Consider the following 26,491-nt stretch of genomic DNA (forward strand, 5'->3'; position numbering starts at 1 on the left):
AGAGTCACCAGATGAGTTCTGCCGGAATCAGTCAGAATGAATGTTGAATATTTAAATCTGGGCTTCATTTCCTTAATTATTTCGTCTGTTTTCTCCCATTTCTTTTCTAATCACATCATCATCCAAGCTATGAATAATAATTTAATGAAGCATTAATGAATATGAAAAATGTACTCTGTAGCAGATTGGAATTTTATTACGATTGGAATAATGCACCTCCGGAAGGTCTCTGGTGAGCCTTGATGTGTAAATGAGTTTGACACTTTTTTGGTGTCTTCGTCAGGAAAATGTCCAATTTATGAGGAGTGGCTCCATAAAAAAAAGAGCTTGGAATTGAAATTATTCATGGATGACATTTCCTCCAGTTTCATCCTGTCATTCTGGAGCTCTCTCTCCTTACAACCTTCACTTTATCAGGTAACTCGTGGACAATGTTCTCATTGTCTGTTTATTTCTGCGTCTGCGTCTGTGCGTGCCTTCGTGTATCCATCCACCTCTAATCCAGCCCCGGGCAGCTTCTGTCCCCTGCAGGCTCAATGTCAGCAGCCTGACTTTGATGTCAAGCCACAATTTATTCGTCTGTCTCTGCGGACTCCCCCGCTGTCCACATAATGTCAGGCAATCAATAATAATGTGACCTACCTATCTACCCCAGCCTGCCCACTGCTTAAGTTATTCACCCCCCGGCCTGCACCGTTCCAATCTCTGACCTGCCCCTGCCCCTGAAAAAAACCCCTCTCGCTCTGGTCCTTCCCACTTTTACCAATAATGCCTGTGACAATAACCTCTATGTCTGTTACCGTGGTAACATACAGCCCCCCTCAAGCATAGACAAACCACTACTCCACTTGTTAAAAAAAATGGACTGCTCCCTGTGGATCAAGAGGAGGGGAGGTTAAAGATAGATGGAGGGATGCATAAAGAAAGAATGAATTAAAAGAGAGGACGGATCAGCTGTTTGTTCATGAATATGTTTAACGTGCCCCCCCCCCTCTCAAACCACCGCTGTATGTCTGTGAAGGTAATAGAGAATGGGGAAAGACAGGTGTGCCATTATGGTGCAGATTAGCGAGGAATGCTGGAAGGTTGACAAAGGCGGGAGTTGGGCGAACTCCACCGCAAGCTCATATTCCCTCTGGGTTTACATTAAAATATGTGTGCATAACGCGTGATGTGCATGCAACTTGTGAAATGTGTGCCTGCCCCGTCCATATGCCGAATGATATTTGAAATATGCAGAATATGTACGTGTGTGCGTACGCTGCTTTTCTTCTGTCTCCTTGCCCTACCCATGTTTGGACAACAGCTAGCCCCGCGCTATCTCCTCGTCTCCAGCTTATCTGCCGGACCCGTCTTGAAGCGTCGGTTGCAGAAAATAGAAACTACTTTGTGAGAACGTGTTCTTCTTTTTTTCTTTTCCTTGTGTAAAATATGCAAGTCACATGCAACAAAATACCGAGAGAGAGAAGATAATGCAGGGTGACACGGGAAATGATGTAGGATGCTTTTAACTGTACCACAAGGGCATTTTATCTTCTTATAATGAGTCGTCTGCATGAAACACTGTTGAGATCAGTAAGAGACAGAGAGATATTTGAGGAAGCTGTCTGCATACAAATGAGCATGTAGCTCCTGTATATATATCTATAAATATATATTGCAGCTAGAGGTTTGTGTATTTTTCCTCTTACAACTACAGTCTACAGTGTGACTGGTAATGGGTCTCTCCAGCCTCTCAGCCGGCCATGTGGTCTCTCTCCACTCTAATTAAACTCACTGTGGTTCCAAACTCCGACCAGAAAGACACAACCTCAATGCCAGACTCTGTGTCAGCTGCTGCCAAGACCTGTGTGTGTGTGTGTGTGTGTGTGTGTGTCAGAGAGAGAAAAATTGAGAGAGGAGGGGGGGGGGGACTCATAACCATATTTGCTTCTCATTTTACTCTGTCAAGACATAGAGTGGAAGAGTCTGCCAAGGCACAAGAGGAGCAGCAGGGGGAAAAAAAAACAAATAAAAACGTGGGTGAGGAGACAAAGAAGGATCTGCAGTAGACAGTATATTCAAATGGGTGCCTGATGGAGGGAAAGAGGGGAGTTTAGTGGATTTAGAAATCAAGACGAAGAAAGAGAGGAATGCGGGAGAATAGTAATTAACTCTGAATTATTCTATCTCGGAGGGATCAGGGGGATTAATGGCGGCTTTGGTTTGGATTCTGCACCTTTCACTCTGTTTCAGCATGGGAGTCTGGTTCCTGTATGTAAACGTGTGTTTGTGCCGTGTGCATCTATCTCTGCGAGTGTGTGCGTCTCACTGTACTCCAGAAGGCTCCGTGCGTCCGTGCCAGCGGGCTTGTGACCGTTTCTGCCTGCCAGCCAGCCAGCCAGCGATTGTGTGTGTATTGATGTGTGACTTTGTACCCCCCACTTACTGAAGTTCATCCAAGCATTATAAGTTAATCCGCCATAATAGGCAAAAAGACAGAAAGTGGGGGAGAGTGGTAGGTAGGGGGGAGAAGGAACTGAGGGTGGGAGGTGGGGCATCAAAAGGTATCGAGTGTGTGTGTGTGTGTGTGTGTAACAGTCTGCTGTGTGTGAGGTATGCCAGGCAGGGAGACTACAGATTTAGGGCTAGACAGACCGTTCTAAATCTCCGGCTTATACGCTGTTTTGGGACAGCGAGTGTTGATAGCCGAGGCAGGCAGACAGCTCATGTCGTTCAGACGAAATCATGGCTTTGGCCGCCGCGCTATCGCAACTATAAATCTACCCATATTAGATAAGAAAACACTGATTCAAGAGGGAAACAGGGTGCGAATGCCTTTTTTCTTCTTCTTCAAATGAATGAATCATCGGCGAAGTACGAAGCGGGAAAGATAAGCTGGAGGCCGACATGTGGAGGTCACCGGTGGCGATGAATTAACACAAGTTGTGGAAAAAAAACACTTGAGTGAGGCTTTTGTTGTTTGCCAGGCTAGCACACAATGAATGAGTTCACCCTTTATCTGGGGTTTTCACTGTCAACACTGTATAAGACTGTTTGACCAAGACAAGGGGGAGTTAGAGGGAGGGAAAGACAGGGGGGGAGGAGGGCAGGTGCAGGGGCAATTTTTATGATGGAGGAGGAGTGGAGGTGGGCTTTACCCCGGCCTGTCTGGAGGCAGTGACCCGTACTGTATCCACCCTGTCTCGCTATCTCTTGATTACTCCCTGTCCTCCGTCTCTTTAAGTGTCCTTTTTTTCCACTGTGGCCTTCAAGATTTCCGAGCTCCTGTTAACATGCGCTGGACTACAAGGAACACACACACGCACACGCACAAAGACACACTCCTTTTCAGGCTTTCATTTCCACACCCTTGTGCCCTTTCCTTTCTCCTTTGCCCTATCTCTCTGCCAATGTGTTTGCCCCTTCCTCTCTATCCCTCTATCTATCCCTCACACACGGGCTTTACCAGCCTGCTGAGCACGATGGCCTGTTTTTTTTTTTTTTCTTCAAAAATGGAGCAATGGATGGATAAGAAAACTGCAAGGGGATAAGGGATGTAGAGAAAGGAAAGAAAGGAGGAACAAATCAAAGCGTACTCCAGTGGCCTGTTATCTCATTACAGCGGTACCGGCTTGTCACGCCCGGCTGACTGGCCCCCTAAGGAGTGCCCTCGCCCCCTTATAAGACCCCCTTTATTCAGCGAGCGCTCTCGTATTTCAGCTCGGGCACAAAGAAGGGCAATTCTCTCTGGTTTCTGAGCTGTCCACACCCGATTTGTGTATCCGTCCTAGCCGGGCCAAGGCACACATTCGCACATACAACAGGGACATGGGCGCATACACAGAAGCCTTGTTAGTCGCTAGTTATGAAATGATGCTTGCGGATAATGGAGGCTAATAGGGAGAGTGGATATCCATTTGTTCCACCATTTTCTCCCTATTCCAGCCCTCTTGTACGGTCCCATGTGGGTATTAGAAGAGGGCTTCAAGAGGGAACTGCTGTCAGCTGAAGTAGTGGAAACGGTGTTCGTCTCTCTGGCTTTTCTCCCTCTTCTGCCAAAATGAAGGCTCATTAGGAGTGAAGGGAGGGCTGTTTCTAAATGAGATGGGCAGAGTGCTACTCAGCACTCCTACAGAGAGAGAATGAGCGACGAGAGAGAGCGGGAGCAAAAGAGGACACATCAGAAAGAGAGTACGCCGACGGAGTGATTTGGCTTAAGTGGAAGGATGTGAAAATATATAGAAGCTGCGACGCCATTTTAATAAATGCGTCAGATAAAAGTCAGACTGTGTGCACCCAAAGCAGGCTAGATCTGAAAGTGCAAATTTCCTGTGAAAACGGGCGCCCATGCTAACATTTTCTGCTCCTTTGCAAAGATCCATATCTACACTAAAACTGATAAATCTTCACCTTTAAAGAGTTAGTAAACAACAAAGCTGTTATCACGCCAACATCCAGGAAAGAGTGTTTTAATACAGCTGAACTCACATTTTAGTGACTGCAGGTCATAAATACTACCTTCCAGAGTTGCTGCTGAGATTTCCACCAAATCAACATTTTATGATCACAAAGTCGTTACAGTTATTGTATCTCACTTTAAAACTCATTTGGCACTCAGTAGAGTGAATACCCCCAAGAGTCCCCTTTAATTAAATCAAGCTAATCCAATTTCAAATTAAACACATTTAAAGGTGCAATATGTAAGAATTGACCACCTCTTGAATTCATACTCCAAACTCATAGTGGGCAGCATTTAACCAGAGTAAACGCTTACTGTTGCTAACTGTAGTTACAGTTAGCTGAGTTAGCCGTGCAGCTAGCGGTCGGACTTGGAGCTCGGAGTGGCATCACGAGAAAGGACAGGCCAGGGCTAGCTGTTTAGCATGCTAACTTCAGTGGATATCTCGGAAGCAAAATACAAATGCAAAATAATGCCAAAAGTGTTATTTTTTCACATTTTGTTCATAATTTTAGTTCATTTTTTGAATCTTTCAAACTAAAATTTGCTCATTTAAGTCTGCTCGATCTGGATTCATATTTGGGTGTGCATGAAAATGTACTCATTCATAGATACCAACCACCTAAATACGCCTGAAATCCATGAAGTAGTTTTTTGGGTACACCTGCTGACAAACCAACAAACAAACAAACGGACACGGGTGAAAACATGAACTTTGGCGGAGGGTTTTTTTGGGGGTCAGTTTTTTGTAAGTTTGATAAACAGTTGCTTACTCGTTAATAATCATCCTCACAAGGTGCGAGATCAGGAAGCAAGCTACAGTAGCATCTCGGTGTTATTTACCCACAGTCCCTCTGTTCCCTCTCTTTGTTTGCCTCAGCTTGTGCGGTGTGTGTATTACCCATCCACCCAGGAACAGGCCCCTTTGTCAGGCCAACAAAACACCTGGGTGCTACAATTCACTGTGAGAGTGCTGCTGCTGGGAAGGAGGAAAAAAATGGGTGGGGGTGGGTGGTTGGGTGCTGTGGGTTTAAGGTATTGAGCTGTTGAGATATGAAGGGCAGGCAGGTGTGTTTGTGCGTGTGTTTAACTGAGTTTGTAAAGGTAACATGTATCATACTGTAAATAGGCTGCTGTAAATAGAACATGAGACATTCATCCCTTGACTCATCAGTATTAAAATACACATGGGCTGGCAGGACAGCCTGTTTCAGCCTTTACTATGTGTGTGTGTGCATGTGTGTGTGTGTTTAGGGTCCAGAGTAGACATTTGAGACCCGCAGAGAGACATGTTGGCTTGCTTTCACCTTTTCCTCACCTTACAGCTTATCTTAAATCTTATTTCCCCTCTGGAACAAAAGTGTCTGAGTCTGTTTTTTCTATCTTAACCAAACACACTGTGAGCTATTGTATTCTTAAAGACACACACACAAACACGAGCAGTGTAATGGACACACTCCAGTGGGATGTTTATTACAGTAAATGGCCATAAGAGCTACCTTACACTGAGTATTTATCTGTACAGTATGCTAGGAAATGACTTGCAGAATAAATTGATTCAGGGACAGAGGCAGAGGGGAAGGGAGAGAGACGGCCGAGGCGGCAGCACTTTGTCCAAACCCTTTTAGCGAGATTAGCTGTAGTCTTAATGTCTCTCCCCTTATTTATACTCTGAGTCAGCCCTTCTCCTCGCCCTCTCTCTCTGACAATGTGCCCTGACAGCCAAAGACAGAGTTGTCAATAAGTTTTCGTTTAAATTTTTTTTTTTTAAAAACGACAAAATGAGAGGAGCAAGTCTCATGTCGGCAATTTGCCGTAAGTGTCAAGTATTTCTTATTTTCTCAAGATAACTCGATTCCTTGTCCTCAGTGACCTCTGTTGAACGAAAGCCATTGACACAACAGCAGCGACCCTGCTCTTTGCTGTTTTGTTGCCACAAAACAACCTGGAGCCATGTGAGTTCGATAAAAAACAGAGGCGAAGGACAGTGAATCCCGAGGTCGTCCTTTCTTAAAAACAAGCTGATGTTTTTTTTCTCTATCTTACAATCATAACCCTTCACGCGCTGAAAATTGAAGGACAACAAGGATTTTTTAAAAAATCCTTGAGGCACCGCATGCTATGAAAAGGAGTATTTAATACTGTCAGTTGGAGGAGGCAAGGAAGTCGGCAAACTTGACCAAACATAACTTGAATGGAACTTTAATAAATTAGCTTGTCCGTGAACATTTCTGCCTGAGTCACTTCGGACAAAATTTTCATCAGCGTCTGTTTTTTTAACAATGACGACTACAGCTCCCTCAATGCTCCCACGATCAAACTACGTCATTTGTTTTCAGTGTTTTGCTTGAGAGACGACGCAGTCTGTGCGTGTAACGTGTAGAGCTTTATCAATTGTATGTGTCATAAGATTGTTTCATGACATTACAATATGTTAATGTGCGGTGAAAATGTTGTTTGAAATACCAAAGCCCAAGATCACATCCGTAAATGTCTTGTTTGGCCACAACCCAAAGATTTTCAGTTAACTCGAGTCATAAAGAATTAAAGAAAAAAGAAAATATTCATATTTAAGAAGCTGGAATCAGAGAATTTTTACTTCGATCGATTATCATAACAGTTTTCGACTGGTTTACTAGTTGACTATCTGATCTATCTATCTCAATCTGATCTCATCTTTATCTGATCTTTGACAGCTAATAAATAAATCATTGCAGCTCTATGAAGAATAGAATAGGTTTGCTCTATCTGTTGTCAATCCCTTGTCATCCATTCATCCATCTATGTATCCATCCATCATCTGTCCAGGGCTTCCCCTGCCCTTATGGAGCCCTGAGAGGAATAAATAATGCCTCTCTCAGTCCTGAATGCACCTCATTATGACGCCCCATTATGGACGCCCGCGACATTAGCGGCGACATATGCACGCAGATTGCCTCTGCCAAACATTGCATATCATCCCGGCCCATTAAAGCAACTCATTTACCTTGATAAATAGGTAGAGGCTGAGGGGAATTGAAAAGACACGCGGGGGACCCTCTCCTTCCCTCACATCATCTTTCTCCTTCTGCTCCAATTTCAACTCGACATCTACTGCTATCTCAGTGCCGCACTTTCTTCTCTGGTGCCTGCATTTGCATCAGCGTCCTCCTCTATCTGCCTGCTCTCTCCTTCGAGACCCTCCAGCCTTCTCAACTTGTTCTCATCCAAACTTCGCATCGCACTGCGCAACACGATCCCAGTAAAACTCTCCTCCTCGCTTCTTTCTCTTCTCTCTTATCCATCCCTCCGCTCCTGCCTCCTCTCTCCTCCCGTTTTTAGATTTTACTTTTTCTCGCCAGGGGCTGTGTTTCAAGGAAGGAGGGAACGGGCGAGGACGACTTGGGGAGATGGGGGAAGACGAGGACAGGGTGTGTTAATTGGAGTGCCTGAGGCGAGGAGGATGGAAGGGTAGAGGGAGAGGAGGGAAAGGAGGCCCAGATTTCAGGGGCCCCCGAAACATTAAATATTAACACCTTTTCTCATCTCTGCCCCCTAAGTGACATCTACTGATTGGGTTCTCTCTCAGTTGATCAGGACACACATGCGCTCGCTCTCTCTCTCCGTGCTTTCTTTCACCAAATTGAGTTCCCTCTGAAAATGAAAGGCAGCCAGGAGGAGACATAGCGGGGTAATTGGTGGACCCTCTCTGTTTTGTGCCCTTTGATTCGAAAAGTAATGAAATTCCTCTTGATATTTTTATCTGATCCTGCATGTCATCCACCGCTTCACCCCTCCTTTTTGGGTGCTTTGTTACCTCCACTGTATTGAGACCCAAAAACTGAACCCTAATAGGAGCAAGACACTGGCTATTGTCGCGCTAACTCGCCGTTAATGGAGTCACAGAATATGGCACCAGATTGTGCCAACTTAAAGATATTAGCTTTATAAATGGCCCAGATATTCAGCGTGAGAGATGATTTCAATTTTACTGAGCTAACTCTAATGGGGAAGGACACTCAGACAGTCCTTTGGTTTATCAGTGAGACAATATATCAAAGCTGCTTCTGCAGAAGTACTTACACAGCACTAAAACTCACAAGACTCATGTAGTCATAGCTCTATTTATAATCCCTTTACAAGACGACTTGGCTTTGTTTTTTTTCCAACCGTCGCCTTCTGCAGAATGGGGCGGAAGACTGCAATGTCAGCTCCTCGAATTCATATTCTGCTCATGCACCCAGTCTCTGTTTTCCCCTTCTTGTTTTTCTTCTCCTCGCTCCTACCATCCATCCTTGTCGTCATTTTCTTCTCCTGACTCACTGGCTCATGTTCGAAGAGGACAAACACAGCCCCTCCCACCCCGGCACCCGCACAAACACGCTCATTGACCGCACAGCTCTAAACTCCCCTTGTTTGAATGGGGTCGACATGTCACCCCGTGTCCCGGACAACAGGACCGGCGAGGGGGAATCTCCCGACACACAAAAGAGTGTGTGAGGGGCCGACCTTGTAGCCCACTTCACACTGTTTGTCTTGAGCCCCCTAAACTGCCGTGAGATGACACAACACACACACCAGCGAAGCTGTGATTTATCTGACGCAACTGTGATGTTACCTCTCTGCCCTCGGATCTCTATACAGCAGACGCTCTCATACACAAAGAGATCCACGCACCCCGCTGGCTTGGCTCGCAGACCTCATTTGCCAAAGCGATTGAACTTTGCGGTGACTTTGGGCTCTGCCTTTTATTGCATTGAGTATGATGCACAGATGCTAATATTGTTGGCTTTATGGCAGTGGAGAAGAGCGATGAATGCTGAGGCTAATTGCTAATAGCCTTATGTTTGACTCAGCTGCATTACGTCAACGTCAGTTCCCTGGGAACATCAGGCCTCTTCTAAAACTCGTGTCCTTGTTCCCGCCCTCTGACGCCGTCCTCTGTCTCTCCTTACTGAAGTTCTGCCTGTGAATCCAAATGAAGTTAAACGTGTTTTAAGAGCAAATCACGTCATTTAGAGGGTGCTTCGAGCATCAGGCACAAGCGGTAACAGAAGATTCAAAATACTACAACCTGACAGAGGAGATAAATGGACCGAATACAAGATTCTTGTCTGACAAATAATAAAATCTATTTTCTCGCTCGCAGTCTCTCCTTTGCCGCATCTCCTCTCTTCCATCTCTTTAACACACAGCCAGTGATTTTGTTGCCAATAAATAAACAAAGTGATAAAACGCAGTCTCCTCTGTTGACCTCCGCAACCAGCTGCAACCTGAATGTGTGTGTGCGAGTGTGTTTCTGTGTTGCCGCAGGGTCCCAGGTGTGAATTTTACTTCTTCTCTGGTGGTACATCGGTACAAGCCCAGACAGGAAGACAGACAGTCCCCTCCATATCCTGTAATTGCGGTGCGAGGGCTTAGCACGAGGCTTCTGAACATCCGGGATCAGCCTATCTCACCTTTAATCAAGCCCCCCGTCCGCACCCTTTCCCACCACATACACATATCACACGTAACCCTCATAAAACACAGGGGCAATCTGTGAAAGGCGAGATCGCCCTGTTTTCGCCAAGCAATGAAATCGAAGCACCAAAGATATTACCGTGCTTGACTCCAATTAGAGGCCAAGATTTCATCTTTGAAGCACAACAGACCTGCACTATCGACTTGATGCAACTGCAGAAGCTTTTGACTGGCTTCTGAACGATCAGATGAGATTTACGAGACTGAGGCAGATCTTCTGATTGCTGTAATTGGTACTTTAGAGGCCGGCTATCTGCGTGTTATTTTGCAAAAGAGAGAAAAAACCCTTAAAAAAGTTTTTAGGGGATTCTTGTGAAGTAGGTTACAGTCAAACCCCGACTGTTTGGATGTGTTTGTTTATAGAGTTGTTGGGAACTTGGAAAAATCACTAACTAACATGCACTAACAGGCTGATCCCTCCAGAATCAGCTACTTTATGAGGCACATAAAACACAGTTGTCTTGGGAACAATTCACCCGGGACTCCTAGGACTCTTGTATGAAAGCACTTGAAGTACTTTATCAGCCCTACTTGGGGAAATGTCCTTCTCATGGAACATCATAAACAAAAGGAGCATGCGTGCACTGTGCATGAACAACCAGCCGTGTCTGTAGAAAGGTCCTGGCCAAATATCGTGATACACGATATTATCGTTTGTATTGTATGTCGATTAATCCTCACAAGGACTGAGAGGTTGATATGGTGTTCACTTCTGTACCTCTCCCTTTGCAGCAACACAACACTTAAATAACAAATAAATATTAAATGAGAACTTTTGAATTAGAGCTCAAGTGTAAAGACTGAATTGCAAACACACCAGAATAGCCTACAATATTAGATGCAGCTATTATGTTACTGGTTCCCTTCCCTGTAAACTTTAAAGGGCAAACCCTGTAATAAATTGAACTTGAAAGTTAAAATACCTCCTCTTCCTGTCAGGTGAAGAATCACACAGCTGTTGGATATTCAATATTGTGAAAAATATCGCATAAGGAGGCAAATATCGCGATATTCGATAATATCTAATATGTAATATCGGCCCTCGCCTAAATCCATTATGATCATTAGTTTGAACTTTATGTAAACAGTAAAACTATCATGTTCTGCATTGTTCAGGATATTCTTACATTTTCATAGCTTATTTTTTTAATATCCGTGGACACCAGCACCACATGTCCTGTGCAGGATCAGACTGCCAGTGCGACAGGATATTACATAGTTTTATTAGACAGCAGGCAGCGTTTGCAGTGACACATAATGTGGCTGGGAGGGGGCTCAGGTGGTGCAGCTTTTCATGTCCTTTGCAACAGGACGTGGAAAAAGTATCTATGGCTCTTTCGTGACATGTAATATCCTATTGTCTGTCCGTGCCTACCCTCCCTGTCTCTTTCTGGCCATTCCTCTCTGTTATGAATACAGTTAAAGACAGCGGGACTCTAATTAGCATCAGATACATATCTGTGCTTCCTTCTAAAAGGTCAACTCGTAGCAGGACACCAACAGCCATTCTTATTTGTGCTGATACACTTCCCATGAGGAGTATCCATGGAGACAGACAGCGAGTGTCTACTGTATCTCTTTCGGTCCAGTTTTCACTCTGTGTGCATATTTTCATGTTTGTCTCCTCGGGCTGCTAAAAGTTTTACTTCTGCAAAATGTTTTGGTGTTTATATTCATGCCAGTTTGAAAACTTCCTCTCGCTCCCTGTCTGTCATCTCTGTGGGTCTCACTGTGCCTGTCTTTCTCACTCTCTCTCCCTTGCCCCCTGTATGTGGCATTCATTGTGTCAGTGTGTGCGTGTGTGTGTGTGTGTGTGTGTGTGTGTGTGTGTGTGTGTGTGTGTGTGTGTGTGTGTGTGCGTGCTTGCTTAGCTGCAGCTGCTGCTCTTGCGCTGCACCTGTTCTTGTCTCATCAGTCAGGCGTTGACGGACTCCAGGCCTTACATGGACCCACCCCGACACTGACAATCTGACCCAGCCTGCCCCTACCACACACACACACACACACACACAGTATATCTTACTGTGCATACATACAGCTTATATATATAGTCTTTCCTGTATATACCCAGGCCATCACTTATCCAACACCGTCAGCTATTCAAACTATGAGAGGGAACAGCGAATAAATTAAATTTCACTCCTCCTCTTGCTTCGACAGAGTTTCAAATATGTAACTTGCACTTTTTATGTCTCTACAACCGCAACTGTTTTATCTCTGAAAGGCAACAACATCCAGTAGTTTTAACCACATTAGCAAACTTTCTAGTACTCATCCACAGAAGCATCCTGTTCCTTTTTTTTGGTCTGCCTTACAGCTAACCCTGGAGTTTTTTTATTTGGCTATAATGAAACTCACCGAGCAAACTGAATTTGCTGATTAGCGCCAACTGTTCCCATCTAGCAGGGCAGGCGGACTAATGTGAGTGAATGTGAACGGCCAGTAAACATGAGATTTGAGTCCGATCCAGCCTGCAACATTAACAGGCCATTATCAGTGTGTGAGAGCTGAGGGCAACCTGCCACGCCCCTGGCTCATGAGGAAGATGATGTGAGTCAGTCACATGGTGTCTGTGGTGATAGTGGCCATCACGACTTGTGGTGAGAGTTCAGCCACATTAATGCTTGTGGGTAATGTGTTGGAGCACAGCTGCCCTGCTGTAGATGTCTCCGGCATAAAAACTGATTCATAGCTCAGCTTCTGGTTTTTTCTCACTGATACCACCACAGTAATACGAGATGGATGTGTTGTACATTATCAGGCTGTGTGGTCCAATGTAACTGTGTTAATACTCTTTTCTTCAGTTTATGACAGAGAGTGATTGCAGGGCAATCACAAAATATGTCTATGTCTCTTTACTGTGCTGTTGTTCAACTTTAAGAACATCCGCTGTCATCTGAAACACATTTGAACAGTATTGTGTGTATTGTAATATAACAGGATATTTCACAGCTGTCACCTACTGTTGATGCTCAGTGTATCCTTCTCAGTTCAAATGAAACGCTTTAAAATACCTTTTGGTTTCGACAATTCATTGATTAACTAAGGAAATAACTCATTAATGATTAAAATTAATCATGTTATTGCCATCACGACCATAGCCCTGATGTGTAGCAACATATTTTAAAGAAGTGCATGTTAGCTGTGGTGTAGCCTACGTATGTAGCCTCTATAGCAACACCACAAATGATTAAGTGTACACAGCTTCAGATGTCAGCAGCCTCGATGAAACCACAAAAAGCGGCCACAAAGAGATTGAGAACCAATTGTAAGCGTGTTGAAAGAGGCGCTGATGAGTGGAAAGCGATGGATAAAAAACGTTACGTGTTGTTGTTTAATGGCCGCGTGCTGTAGGTGACTCCGTTCTCGTGACATTGAGGCTGTGTCTTCCGCAGCGGGACGGACGCTGTTTGCTTTGCCAACAGTCAAACACACTAATCCTGTTAGAGGCCAAGGATGTTTTGGACCACACACACTCACACACAAACACATATACCTCCTGACATTCCTCGTCCATTATGTATCGTGTTTCACTCCTCTTTTCCTTTCCAGCTTCACGCTCCCCTCATAGATCAAGTCCTGCGCGCTCCTTGCCGCAGTGTTGGCAGCGGTGCAGATCTTTACGGCCTGACTGTGATCTAACACACTTCTCTTGCACCCGTAGCACCATCATCCAGGTGTATACAGTAGACTTAAAAAGAGCTAACCTACCCAGATCATCCATTACTCCACAGCAGACTGGTGTTTGGGTTAGCAGGCAGACAAGGAGACACTATCAGTGAAAGAAGGGTTCATGGTGGCTTCATAAACAGGTTCTAGTTGGGTGACGCTCATGTAAGTAAGGCTTGGTTTAAAAACATAAGCGCTCTATTTTCTCTGGGCTTTTCTTTTGCCATCCTGCGTTCTCTTTTACTTTTTCCACACGCACATGCGCAGAGGATCACGCCAGCGAGTTTGTGCACTGGGTATTAAAGAATGCTCTTTGAGAATGAGGGATGAAAAGGGAGTCGGAGAGAGAGAGAAAGAGGCTCCTGGTTTGATGTCCAGAATACAACAGTAGGTGAGGGGGAGAACAAGAGAGGAGAAAGAGGACAGGAGAGAGAGGATCCAGCTGGTTCTTTCCATAATGAGGGGCTCCTGTGTGTCGGTGTGTGTGTGTGTTGCGTGAAAGGGAAAAGAGGGTGAAAGGGAAGAAGATGCGGGCAGAGAGAAAAGTGGAAGAAAAAGGCAGAAAGAGACAGACACAGAGCGAGTATTAAAGACGGGTTCACATTAACTTTTCAGTAGATGTGGGACTGACTCGATGGGTCTCCACTCTGCCACGCTGCTTTGACTGCAGACTTGAAGCTCTTTCTTTTTTCCCCCACACACTGTACTTAAGTCAAGCTTTTTGGGGTGGTTCAGTTGCTCATAAATATCACATGCATTTTAGATATACTGTAAGAGAGAGCAAGATAGAGGGAGAGTGCGTGTGTGCGTGTGTGTGTGTGTGTGTGTGTGTGTGTGTGTATGTGTGCGCGCATGTGTGTGTACAGGTCACAGTCTGACCGTCTCGTCCCCATCTGTCTTTCTACCCGGTCACGCACCCCATCACACACCACCTCACACACACTTTCCCTCTCTTTGGCTAAATCGGATTATCTGGCCTGCGTCAGCTAACGAGACCCCCATGAAGCTGGGCACCCCCTCCAACAGCCCCAGCCTCTCTCTCTCTCTCTCTCTCTCTCTCTCTCTCACCCACACACACACAGTGGCAGCCAACAGCCTGCATCTCTAAATACACACACGGACACACACACACACACACACATTGCTCTAGGCTCAGATTGGACGGAGAGACTGCCTAATTATGCTTTAATTGTCCGGCTCTGTCTGTCCAGCTGCCTCGAGTGTAAAACACAGAGCAGCGGGCTGACTGATCACTTTGCGCCAAAGGATGTGTGTGAAAGAGAGGAAGAGGGTGAGAGTGAGAGAGACAATAAAACTAAATGAGAGTCGGGGAGGGGGAGAGGAAGATGTGGTACAGATGGCACACATCATTGCTTTAACTGCCTCGGTAGCTCTGTTTACATGCAAGTAATAACACAGCTACTCACCATGCAGCAGTTAAAAGAAAGAAACAAGCGTATGTCAGGTAAATAGAGACAAAAACACCATTATGTGACTATTATTACACCACAAAGGACGAAATCAGGCTTGTAGCTTCTCTAATCAGCTATTTTTATTATATTCTATTATGTCTGGCAATATTTGTGTCAATGAGTGAAAAATGTGACATATGACACAAGAAGAACAAACAGCTGTTACTGTGTTTCCACAGGAAGTGACTGTGATCAGTAACGTGACTTGAGCACTCATCAGCTCACCTGACATACTGTACCATGGCATCATCCAACATGACCTCATACCAAAACACCAAGACTACTTGGTCAAGCTTAGGATGGTGGTTTGGGAAAAATAAGTCCCTTACATGTGTTAGGGTTGGGTTTAGGGTTACATTACATGAGTGAAAAGTCAATGGGGACTTTTGGTCTCACACGGGACATGAACAGCGGTCTCCTGGGCAAACGTTTGGGTGAGTTTTAGCGAGCTCAGACCACACAGTCGCCACAAGACTTGCAACTTCTTGCAAGGTGCCGGTCATTCATTCAACATTCTGACCTGCCAGTTTACACCAGTGCGACTTGACGAGATGGGGTATTATCTCAACGAGTCCTGCAACGACTCTCTGTATTTCCGTATTGACTGCTGGCTTCTCAGGTTTTTTCCTATAGCTGGATAGTGGTAGGTGGGTAGAGACAATATTTCAGTTTTCCTTTTTCTTTTTAGTCCAAGATGCTACAAACATGCTAAATGGCACTGTGAGGCCGTACTTTGGTGCCTAAAGAGCAACATGCTAGCATGCTCACACTGTAAATGCTAGAATGCTGATTCGGCATGCTAACATTTGCTAATTAGCACCAAACCAAAGTACAGCTAAGGTCGGTGTTAACATGGTCACTGCACTCAGTAACACAAACACTCTCCAGCCTTCAACTTGAGATTGTTGATATTCTCATGTGATTTTTAAAAAACAAGTTACTTGAGTAACTGGGTTAAGAACTAGGTTCCCTCTGCATGGGCCAGAAAGTCACTTGATTTATGTGGTATTTATGTGAGTGTGTATTTTTCCCATACACCACTTAACGGGACTCTTAAACCCTGAGTGCTTGCTTCGTTTACTAGCACATTCTTGTACGTTTGCTCTACTGGCTCCGCTGTTTGTGTTGGCGCAGAAACAGAGGAGGATTTTCTTTGGGGCCGCGTCCCTCTCACAAACTCGAAACATGAGACTCGGTTTGTAAAGTTAATGTTGTTACACCCGTGAGCTACTGAGCTAATAGAAGAAAATATTTAGAGAGAGAGGGATACTGGATGGAGAACAAGGAAGAGCATAAGGAAAAAAAAAAAACGAGAGGCGGGATAAAAATAGAGGCAAGGGAAGTGAAAAAGTAAATCAAGAGGAAGTGAAAGAATACAACAGAGGAGAGACACATGAGATCTTTTCATCAAATGTCAACGCCTGACTGACCCCTGACCTCCTCGTCTTTTGTGGGTCGTGGTGAATCACAGCATCTGACCCCGGTGGAATGTGTCTCGCTAACACACGCACACACACAACACTGAGCTGAAAGTGTGTATTTGACAGTTCAGCCTATTATCTCCTCTGTACGTGCTCTCTGCCCTTCTTCTTCCCCTTCCATCCCTCGCTCGCGTCTTCCCTCCTCACAGTCGAGTGATAACAAGGCGGTCATCCCTCAGCCCCTCTCATCTCTCTTTACACATTTTTTGAGCAAACACTCTTTCATCTTCCATGTCTGCGTTTCTCTGCCCTGTTATTAAAACTTGCCTGTCAAACAACTACGATTCCCAGAAGTCCGTCCTCCCCACTCTTGGCAGTTTCTCACAACAAATAAATTATTTAAATGTGGAATTTGTTTGACATGATTAATTTATGTTATCATACAGAGTATGGGGCCGGGTGGTTCGTTAGCAACGTATACAGTATGTCCAAAATATGAATACTGATTTGAGTGTAGATCTTTGCTTATTTTTTAACGATGCTTTTTTTGGGGAATGTTGTTGAGTGCTGCTGTTTTCCCCGATGCATCCATTATGTACTCTATCAAAACATTTTCTAGTTATACTTCATTTCTGCCAACGTGCACTACATCTGAGAGTAAACATGGCTCCATAACCTTGAATTTTCATCCTGGCATATCAATTCATTTAACTGATAACGCTTCATATTTCTGTCCTTGTAATAAGTGTTAGTTAATAGGTTATAAGGCCCTTATAACTTACCTCACTACCGATTAACTAATACTTATTTCAAGGACTTTACGATAAAGAGCCACCATTTTTATCTTATGCCTGGCAAGCAGCAGTGTTTCACATAAGCCTGTACACATGAAATATATGGTCTATACGTCTTTCTCTGCAGTTGGTCCTCAGTGTTGCTCTACCATGGGATTTATGTAATGTATGCGCTGCAGTGACTTCATTAGAGGAAATGGAGCTCCTTCCCTTCCTCCAGCCCTCTATCCTTCCCCTCCCTGTTTTCCTGCCTCTCCTCCCTGTAATGCAATCCCTTTTGTCACTATGTTTCTCCGTAGCTAGATATACAGAGATTTTCCAGGGAGCTATAATGTTCTCTTTCCCCACAGGAACCAGTTTGGGTCCATCCCGTGCCCTAGTCAGTACTCTGCTATTGATATCTGGGACACTGTGTGCATCCTAATGTCTCTGTTGAATGGAGAACAGTGACAGTGATGAGGGCCTTCAAGCTCCCCCTGGGGTCCCTTTGCAGTTTTTACTGCACCTTTGAGGGAATACTGATACTTGCAGTTGCTTGTAGTGTTTGGATTTACAGCTGTTAGGATAGACCACAAGACCTGCAGCACAGTTCACTTCTTTGCCATTGATCCATATATGTTGTATGGCCTTCCTGTTTCGCTTACAGTTGTAGTTATTGTGGTTTTTAATAATGTCTGTCTGATACTCAGCGATACGTATTACCTTCAGCGGCTTCTTATCGTGATACGGACAGGCTTCCTATCCTTGAGTATTTAATCATATTCTTCTGTCTTTGTGTTTTTTTCTCTACAGTATGTAGTGGATCTGTGGACGTGGAGGTGGCTCCCAAAGTGGAGGTGTTAAAAGGAGAGACCGCCAAACTGCCCTGCAAATACACTGTCTCCACATCATCAAGCACCACTGTTGTTGAGTGGTACATTGTAAGTAATTTGGAAATATTAATTCAAACATGTTTAGATGGAAAATATATTTTTGGCAGGGATACGTCAACGCAAGTTATTAAGAATACAATAGAAAGGATTTCACTTCCAAAAGTTTTATTTTTAGACACAAGTCCCCAATTTATTTCTGTGTCTTGGTCCTTTTTCACTCTCTTTCTGTTTTTCCCTCTGCCTGCTCATCAATCCATCCAGGAGGAACAGGAAACCAGGAAACGCGTGGCTTTCCGCTCCGAGGGTGGCGACGGAAAAACCGATGACGGCACCCCTCTGACCGGCCGGGCCACTATCGGGGAGGACTCCACTCTGACCATCACCGCGGTCCAACCCTCTGACGAGCTCAGCTTCTTCTGTCAAGCCAACGCTGGACCCGCCGGCGTCGGAGAGGCCTCCACTATGCTCAAAGTCTTCTGTGAGTTGGCCATCACCCTTTTATATGACGTAAACATGACCTTTTCAAAGAGACCCCTCCCCCTCACTTTCTCACCAGTCGTTGATGTGAGGAATTTATGACTTGTTTTGTTTCAACGCCACTAAAAGCTTACGGCTTTAATGAGATCTGCGTGTGTGTTCATGCATACTTTCATCTAGAAGTAGCTTAATTGCACCTAATGCATGTAATTTGTTTTGCTGATTGCATTTCGCACACTCAGAGTAGCTCAATGCAAACCTCTCTATAGATATATAGTACCGCAATTTGTCACAACTGTCTACATCTGTCAAGAATAGAGCAAACTCACTAATATTTCATCATTTGTTGGACTTTACCAATGCCTGGGGTTACCACTTTCTTTTGATAAGTTCCCCAGAGGTCAATTAACCACAATCTAATCACTCTTGACACAATTGATGAATAGTTCAATCACACCTGTCATGTCTCATATATCTCACCTTAATAACGGTCCAGATTTATCACCAAGGCGCCCGGGGCTGACCCTTGATGCTGTCTGCTGTCCTTGTCCCCTTCAACAGCAACCTCTGAGGAGACATCAATCATACTTTTAGCATTCAGTGGCCTAACCAGAATGAATATCATTCATTTGCATTTTGGATTGGACTGATCTATCACTCTAAAGAGGGAAAATGTGGGAGGATGACAAAACGACCCTTTGCTTTAGTCACTTCAAACAGAGCTTACAAGTTATCCATTAACATTTATGCACTTTACGGCACTGGAGTTTAAAGCAACCTCCTAAAATAAGCTATTAATTGTGAATGGGGCCAGCCAGAGGTAGACAAAACCTCCATGCAGTGCTATTTGACAAAAGCCTTTTAAGATGTACTTAATGCCCGAAGTTGTAAGAAAACAGCCTGTCTCACCAACCAGCAATTATTCTTACCCAACATTTGAACACTTGAGTCATTGATGGATGAATTATAGTGTGTCTGTCCTGCCTCAACTTAATAGGGCTGAGTTATGAGGTCTCCTGTGGGTGAACTGCAGCAGTGATAGCCTGGTATCTGTCTCTCTGGAGACTACAGTAGAGAGTAAACAGTATGTGTGCTGAGGAAAAACACACTAGAAGAGGATGAAAAATAATCCTGCTTGTGTGTCTTGTGCCATCTTGAGTCTTTTAAAGGGGCAATTTTTAAAATACATCCAGAATTTTATTTGAAAACAATAAAAAATGAGCTGACATCATCAACAGAATAGGAAGAAACAGTTTTGGCATTATGTCAAAGAAGTCTATGTACCGTGTTACGGAGATGTCTACAGAAGTAAGCATGCTAACCAGCTCACCTCGGCCAGTCCTGTCTTACTTTGTACTTTGTACCTCAAGGCAATTGTCCGATAGCCCCGTGGCGTTTCAGCTGAAACAGGAAAGTTTGCTAATTCATCCAAAAGTAAATAAAATAAACTCACAAAATCTCAAAAAGGAAACATTTTTACAGTTATTATTTTCCTTACTAAACAGAAAAATACAAATGTACACATTCTGAATTCAAGTTTCTATCTTTTACCTCTCTGCTCCGTGGCTACCCGAGCTAATTAACTAACGACAGCTACAGTAGCTACAGCCAAAGATAGCTACAGCGAAGAGTGTAGAGAGCAGCAGCTACCTTTAAAGCTTAAAAATTACATTCAACTTTTAAGTACTTGTTTGAGTCTTAAAAAATTAATTCGTTTTGAACGTAAGAGGCTGCTAATTTGAGTTTTAGTGGGTGAAGACACCAGCTTTTGAATGTTAACAAGCCCTCGCTGCACATCTAAATCACTGCGTGTGCATAACGTTTGGCTGCCTGTACGTGAAAAGGGAATGGCTATGAAAATGCTTCACTTTTTGAGAGCAGTGTAAAAAAAAAAAAAAAACACTGAAAACAAAGACTTGAGCGAGTGAGACAGAGTGAGGAATACCCATCTACTGTTTATTTTTATAAGCAGTCGACAGCTGCAGGCAGAGATAAGATGACCTTGCATGTGAACAAGTGAGCTATGGAATAAAGCAGAGATACAACAGGGAACGCTCACACCTGCGGTGCTGCGTGTGTGTGAGCCAGAGAGAGGGGGAGTGTGTTATTTATTTATTTATTTTGGTTATTTGACCCTTATCAGCTCATGTGAACCAGGTCACGGTGGAATAATGCGAAGCAGGATATTTACTGCGCGACTTAATTAAGAAGGTCAGCAGGGTTTGTGGTTTGGACCGCGTATATGGAGGTGGGAGTGTGTGGGTTCGTGTGTGTGTGCTTGTATCTATGTTAAAGGTTTTCCTCGCAGTGAATCATAATGATATATTAAAGAATTCTCCCCTCCTTTTTCCTGCTTCAGTGGCTCCCGAGAAGCCAGAACTCACGAGGCCATCAAGTCAGGCCATTTCCGTGGGAGCGTCCTCCAGCTCTGAGGTGTGTGTCTGTGTGTGTGCAGTGTCTAAACTTGTGTGTGCATATCTTCGAATATTTTTAAGGCATAAAAATTTCATTCGGCTTCCCTTTGTTCATCCGTGTGTATCAGATCGGGACCTGTGTGACAAAGAACGGACATCCCCAGCCAAGAATCATCTGGTTCAAAGATGACCAGCCCCTCCCTGAGATCAAGGACAAGAAAGAGGGTATGTGTCGCCTGAGTGTGCGGCAGAATTTCATGAACAGAAAAATACAGTCAGATATCTTTCAGTGTACAAAGCGGAGGATAATCGTTGCGTTTTCTTCCATCCAGATACCCACATGGTCCCATCGCTGGTGAAGGAGGCCTCTGGTCTCTACACTGTCAAGAGCACCCTGTACATGAAGCCCACCAAGGCAGATAAGGACTCTATGTTCCAGTGCACCGTGGAGTACAGCATGCCAGGAGACCAGATCAAACAGAAGAAGTCCGACACCATCGCCATCAACCTCAACTGTGAGTGTCAGGGAGGGATGAGAGTGTGAGCTTTAGATGAATTTTGCTCCCTTCAGACAGAGCCGAGCTAGCTGTTTCCTCCTGTTTTCTCGTATTCATGCTAAGCTAAGCTATCCGGATGGGAGTGGTATCAATCTTCACATTCAGCTCTGGGCGGGAAACATAATAATATTTGCTAATTAGAAATAAAAACAGAGTAAGGCTGAACCAGACTGGATTTCAGCAATTTTGTAGTTTCAATCCAATAGTTGTTAGATGTTTTAGTCTCGACTGAAATTCATGGAGCCAACAGCGCGGTGAAAAAGACTTTATTTATCCTCGAAAATAAATCCATTTAGTTACGCATTATCTGTAAGCGTCTCCCTGTCTTCCATCTTCTTACTTTTTATTCTTTTTATACTTTTTCATTTTAAGAAAAAAACATATATCCTTTGACATGAAACATTGTCAACAAACAGCTCGTAGTCTTATCTTCCTGAACCCAGGAATATCTTTCCTTCTGCTAGACTTATACTTCACAGTAGAGTTTAACAATCAGCGGAGGAAGAATGATCAGGCGGTGGAAAGAGGAGGAAGTAAAACATCACTTCTGGAATGCGTCGCACATCCCTGATTGATGACATGCAGCCTAACAGTGTAAATGTATCCAAAGGAGGAATTTTCACCTGTTCCATGTCTGTTCTTGTCCGTCCAGATCCCTCTGAGAAAGCAACCTTCACCCTCCTCAACACTGATCCCGTCAAAGAGGGCGACACTGTCACCATGAAGTGTGAGACCGATGGAAACCCTCAGCCTGAGATCGACTTCACTAAAGATGTACGTGTGTGTTAAATGCGGACACACGCGAGCACAATTTCTGTGGTCTTTCTGCTTATGTGTCCCAACTCTGTATAAAATTCCACAACATGCATGTGCTTCCTCCGTCAGGATAAAGCCGTCAGCGGTCAGGGTGGTATGCTGGTCCTTAAATCTGTCAAGCGCACAGACGCCGGTTTGTACAAGTGCACGGGCACAGATTTCGACAACCTGGAAGCTAATCTGACTGGAACTATCTCCCTCGTCGTCAACTGTGAGTGAGCCAAAGACACACACACACACTGCACCGCAGAGCTAAACAAACGCACGTAAAGAACAATTTAGCTCCTGTTTGTGCAGTTTCACCGTTGCAGCAGGCCTTTCTTTTCATCAGTAAATCATAGAATTAAAAGGGTTAGAGCTTTAATGGAATCCTTTCAGAAGGCCGATATCCAATCCAGTTTTTCACAGTTCATCTGTTACTTTAATGTTATCCCAACTACGCTCCCTAATTTGATCTTATCACACACATTAAGCGGAGATAGTCTAGAAATAGCGTGGAATAGGCTTAACTTGGACTTCTAAATGGGCTTAACTTCAGAGTAAGTGCATTTGCCTTGTACTTAATAAAAAAATTTAATATTCTGCTTAGTACAGCTGTTTTAACAGCCTTATTACATGGTTGTTTAAGCAATGAGAAGTAGCCCTTTAACTCCTCAGAATGCACAGACGTCTCCAAGTTTCATGTGTCTTCCTCCCTCTCTCCCTGTTGCTTTACATTTTCTCTCCGCCAGACATCGACCCCGTGAGCGTGATCCCTGCCGAACCTCAAGTCGTCATGCTCGGAGACAAGGTGGAGTGGCAGTGCAAGACCAAGGCCTCCGCTGCGCATACTATCCAATGGAAAAAGGTGTGCTTCATTGCTTTTTCAATCTTCCCTCCCTCCTCCTTCCGTGGAAAAGTTCTCTCCACAGAGTTTCTCAGGAGCATTCCTAGATAACAGCTTTTTAAAGCGCGGGCCTCATCATTCTTACACGATAACAGCACTGGCTGGATGTTTGAATAACAATTAATCCCTCCATATTTGGTCATTTTGCAATTCTAGTCTTTAACAACACCACTTTTTCCTAATGAGATGAGACAAAATGTCATAATGTGACACATAACAGTGGGAGGCGTGCAGCTGTTACACAACACTGGAGCCTTTGGATCGGAGGCAGCGCTCCCTTTAAAGACAGTTGTGGTTCTGCTACACAAGTTGCATTGTGTTGTGTCCAATTGCAGCAACTGGGGAGCGGACACTGGTTCTCCATTTTGTGAATGAGGAGAAAAGCAACAGCAATACACATTGTATACTATCAGTATTATATCATATACTAATGGCTTTCATTATTGCTTCTTCTGACTTAAAATGTAGGCATGCTAGAACAGGAACAGATAATTAGGGTAACAGGCAATTAAAAGTATTTGATGTCGGTGTACTCTGTGTGTAGCAAGTTGAAACTAATAGATGAACTAAAAGCACTCCTTTCTATGTCTCTTTTCTGTGGTAAACAAAATAAATGCACAAAATATTTCACGTAAACATACCACAGAGAAGATGACTTGTTAACTCTCTATTTAAAGAGGCTCAGTGCATTCTGATACAGGTGCTGTAGCAGTGGTGTTGTTGGTATTCGTCTCTTCTCCTCCACTTGTGATGTACAGGGTGTTCCTCCTCCGTCAGGCCTGTTGTTATAGCCTGTGTATCTATTGTTGTGTCTCCTGGGTGTGATAGAAACTCACCGACTGCTGGTTTTCTGGGTAGAGAACGTGTTTGTTCTTCATAAGGAGGATTCCTATGAGAAGAAGTTGAGAGGCATTGCATGAGGCAGGTTCATCACGGAGGACTGACTTTGATCTGTTATCACCGCGCTTTGGAACAGCGTGTGTGAAGGTTCTTCTTCTGCTTTCCCAGCGTAGCCTTCAAAATATATATTCACAATGCCGTTCTCCTCCCGCATTCACACAGAGAGACTAAAGAGAGAGAACTGAGTACTGGTAGCGTGAGTCCAATTGGGTTTATATCTGGTGTGTGTGTTCCTCTAGGGCGATGAGGTGCTCTCTCAGGACGGCACGCTGTCAATACAAGATGTCTCCTACGATAAAGCCGGAGAGTACATGTGTGTTGGAGCCGTACCATCTGTGTCAGGACTGACTGCCCAGGCTGGTGTCAGCCTCAACGTCAAAGGTAACACACTCACAGAGACAAGTACAAGAAAAGCTGGGATACACAAACACACAGGCACATTCACAGCCTATAAAACTGTGTTTTAACAAGACTTAAGTCATGATTTCAATCACATCAGCATCTTTATTTTCATATTTTCATGCACAAACACACGTAATTCAACCAGTCACACACTCATACATGTGTGTTTCTACTGCTCAGTCTGCATAAGCTCGTCCTGTGGCAGTAACACACAGAATAACGAACAATGGTCAGTGTTAGGTTTGTGCAGGGTATTGTTTTAGCCAGAGGAAGTAAGTTGTTTAGGTCACGGATGCAACTGAAACGAGGTGTGGCTTCCTACTCTGCCCTTTAATTTAGTTTAAGTATGGGATCAAACTGTGCACTGTAAAACTTTCTCACAGAGTTCAGTAAAATTAACTCAACTTAACAATTAAACTCAACACAAGTTTAACTTGTTTCAACCATTGTATGGGATTCAAGGCGATCTAGTGGCAGAGTCGGCCATGTTGCACCACCATATTTCTACAGTAGCCCAGAATGGACAAACCAAACACTGGCTCCAGAAAGGGGGGTCTTCATGTTTTTCGCATTTTTAGCAGCCACTGTCGGGGAGGGTGAGGCGAGGGGTGTTCAGTTGGTTGCATTCTGCGACCTCACCACTAGACGCCACTGAATCGTACACACGGGACTCTTAATTCAACATAAAAGGACTATTTTTTATTTTATTTTCCAACTTGGGAACATTAGACTTGGCTGGCTTGAAATGAGAAATTGAATCACTCAACTTATGAAATGAAATTTAAAAAGAAAAATCATCAGCACATTAGCAACCTCCCAGCATGCATTGTGTGAGAGTTAAAACTCTGTGTTTTATATTTGATGATGATAATTATTCAACTTTGGTTCAGTCAACTCACATTTTCATGAGAGCGCAGGAACTGAACTGAACCTGCCCAGAAGGATTTACAGTGCGTGTTTGTATACAAATGTTTCAGCTTTTGCTGTTTTGTTTAAAACAAAGCTTCCCCCTATTCACTGACTTTCTGGCTCCCGTTCCAGGAAAGCCGATGATCGAGACCCCTGTTGCCGGAGAGGTGGGGAAGGAAGGAGACATGGTGACTCTGAAGTGCACTGCCTATGGCTATCCTGCCCCTCAGTTCACCTGGAAGCCCTCAGGAGAAGAGGTACGAACGTGGAAACACATTGAAGGCAGGCGGAGATAACCATACCTGAACTGTTTCCTGTCCTAGTGTGCAATTTACAGGAATCAAGATATAAACAGATGTAATTGCTACTTTCCTGGAAAGGATTGCACAAATAAAACTTTTCTTTAACTTTTTTTTAAAACAGAGGTGAAGATGTGTTCAAACAGAGCTATCACTACTAGCATTTTCATTTGGGTCAATATGTGAAGTTTGAGGCGTTATTTTTCACGGCATCTTAAGATCTTCTTCTCAGTGGGCTGATGTTAAACTTCAAAAGCAATAGAAAAAAAGAGGGAGAGAAATAGCTTGCAGCGCTGTGGAAAGTAAAATTTTATTTTAATATTTAATATTGATCTGATACAGTTGAAAAGAAAATCCCATATGAAGCAGCTTTAAAGAAACTTACAGGGGGAATGCAGCCTCATAATTGAAATATTAAGTAAAGTAAAAAAATAAAGTGAGAAAATGAGCTCAAACTTTAATGAACCTTCTGAAAAACTGGATCATTTCATAAGCTAATAGTGATCAAAGATGAGAGACATTTAAACTTGCATAAAAGACGACTTTAAGGGGGAAATCCTGACGTATAAATGAGAATCATGGGTGGAAATGTGAAATAAAGCATCACTAGATGGTGCAAAATGAAAGGGCCCACATTTATTAAGACAATGAGAGAATGAG

General features: G+C 43.9%; 1 protein-coding gene across 3 annotated transcripts in view; it reads left to right on the forward strand.

Annotated features, from left to right (window-relative positions):
- bcam (basal cell adhesion molecule (Lutheran blood group)) overlaps positions 1 to 26,491 on the forward strand; it is a 50,922-nt gene that overhangs the window by 15,828 nt on the left and 8,603 nt on the right. For all 3 annotated transcript variants that reach the window (XM_084357924.1, XM_084357925.1, XM_084357926.1), the window contains exons 2-11: positions 18,092 to 18,219; positions 18,433 to 18,649; positions 21,008 to 21,081; positions 21,191 to 21,287; positions 21,395 to 21,577; positions 22,272 to 22,393; positions 22,505 to 22,646; positions 23,167 to 23,282; positions 24,461 to 24,602; positions 25,665 to 25,789. In XM_084357924.1, the coding sequence (XP_084214050.1) occupies positions 18,092 to 18,219; positions 18,433 to 18,649; positions 21,008 to 21,081; positions 21,191 to 21,287; positions 21,395 to 21,577; positions 22,272 to 22,393; positions 22,505 to 22,646; positions 23,167 to 23,282; positions 24,461 to 24,602; positions 25,665 to 25,789 (1,346 nt within the window). The remainder of the gene's footprint in view (positions 1 to 18,091; positions 18,220 to 18,432; positions 18,650 to 21,007; positions 21,082 to 21,190; positions 21,288 to 21,394; positions 21,578 to 22,271; positions 22,394 to 22,504; positions 22,647 to 23,166; positions 23,283 to 24,460; positions 24,603 to 25,664; positions 25,790 to 26,491) is intronic.

This window comes from Pagrus pagrus, assembly GCF_965226575.1.
Source record: "Pagrus pagrus genome assembly, chromosome: 7".
Lineage (NCBI taxonomy): Eukaryota > Metazoa > Chordata > Actinopteri > Spariformes > Sparidae > Pagrus > Pagrus pagrus.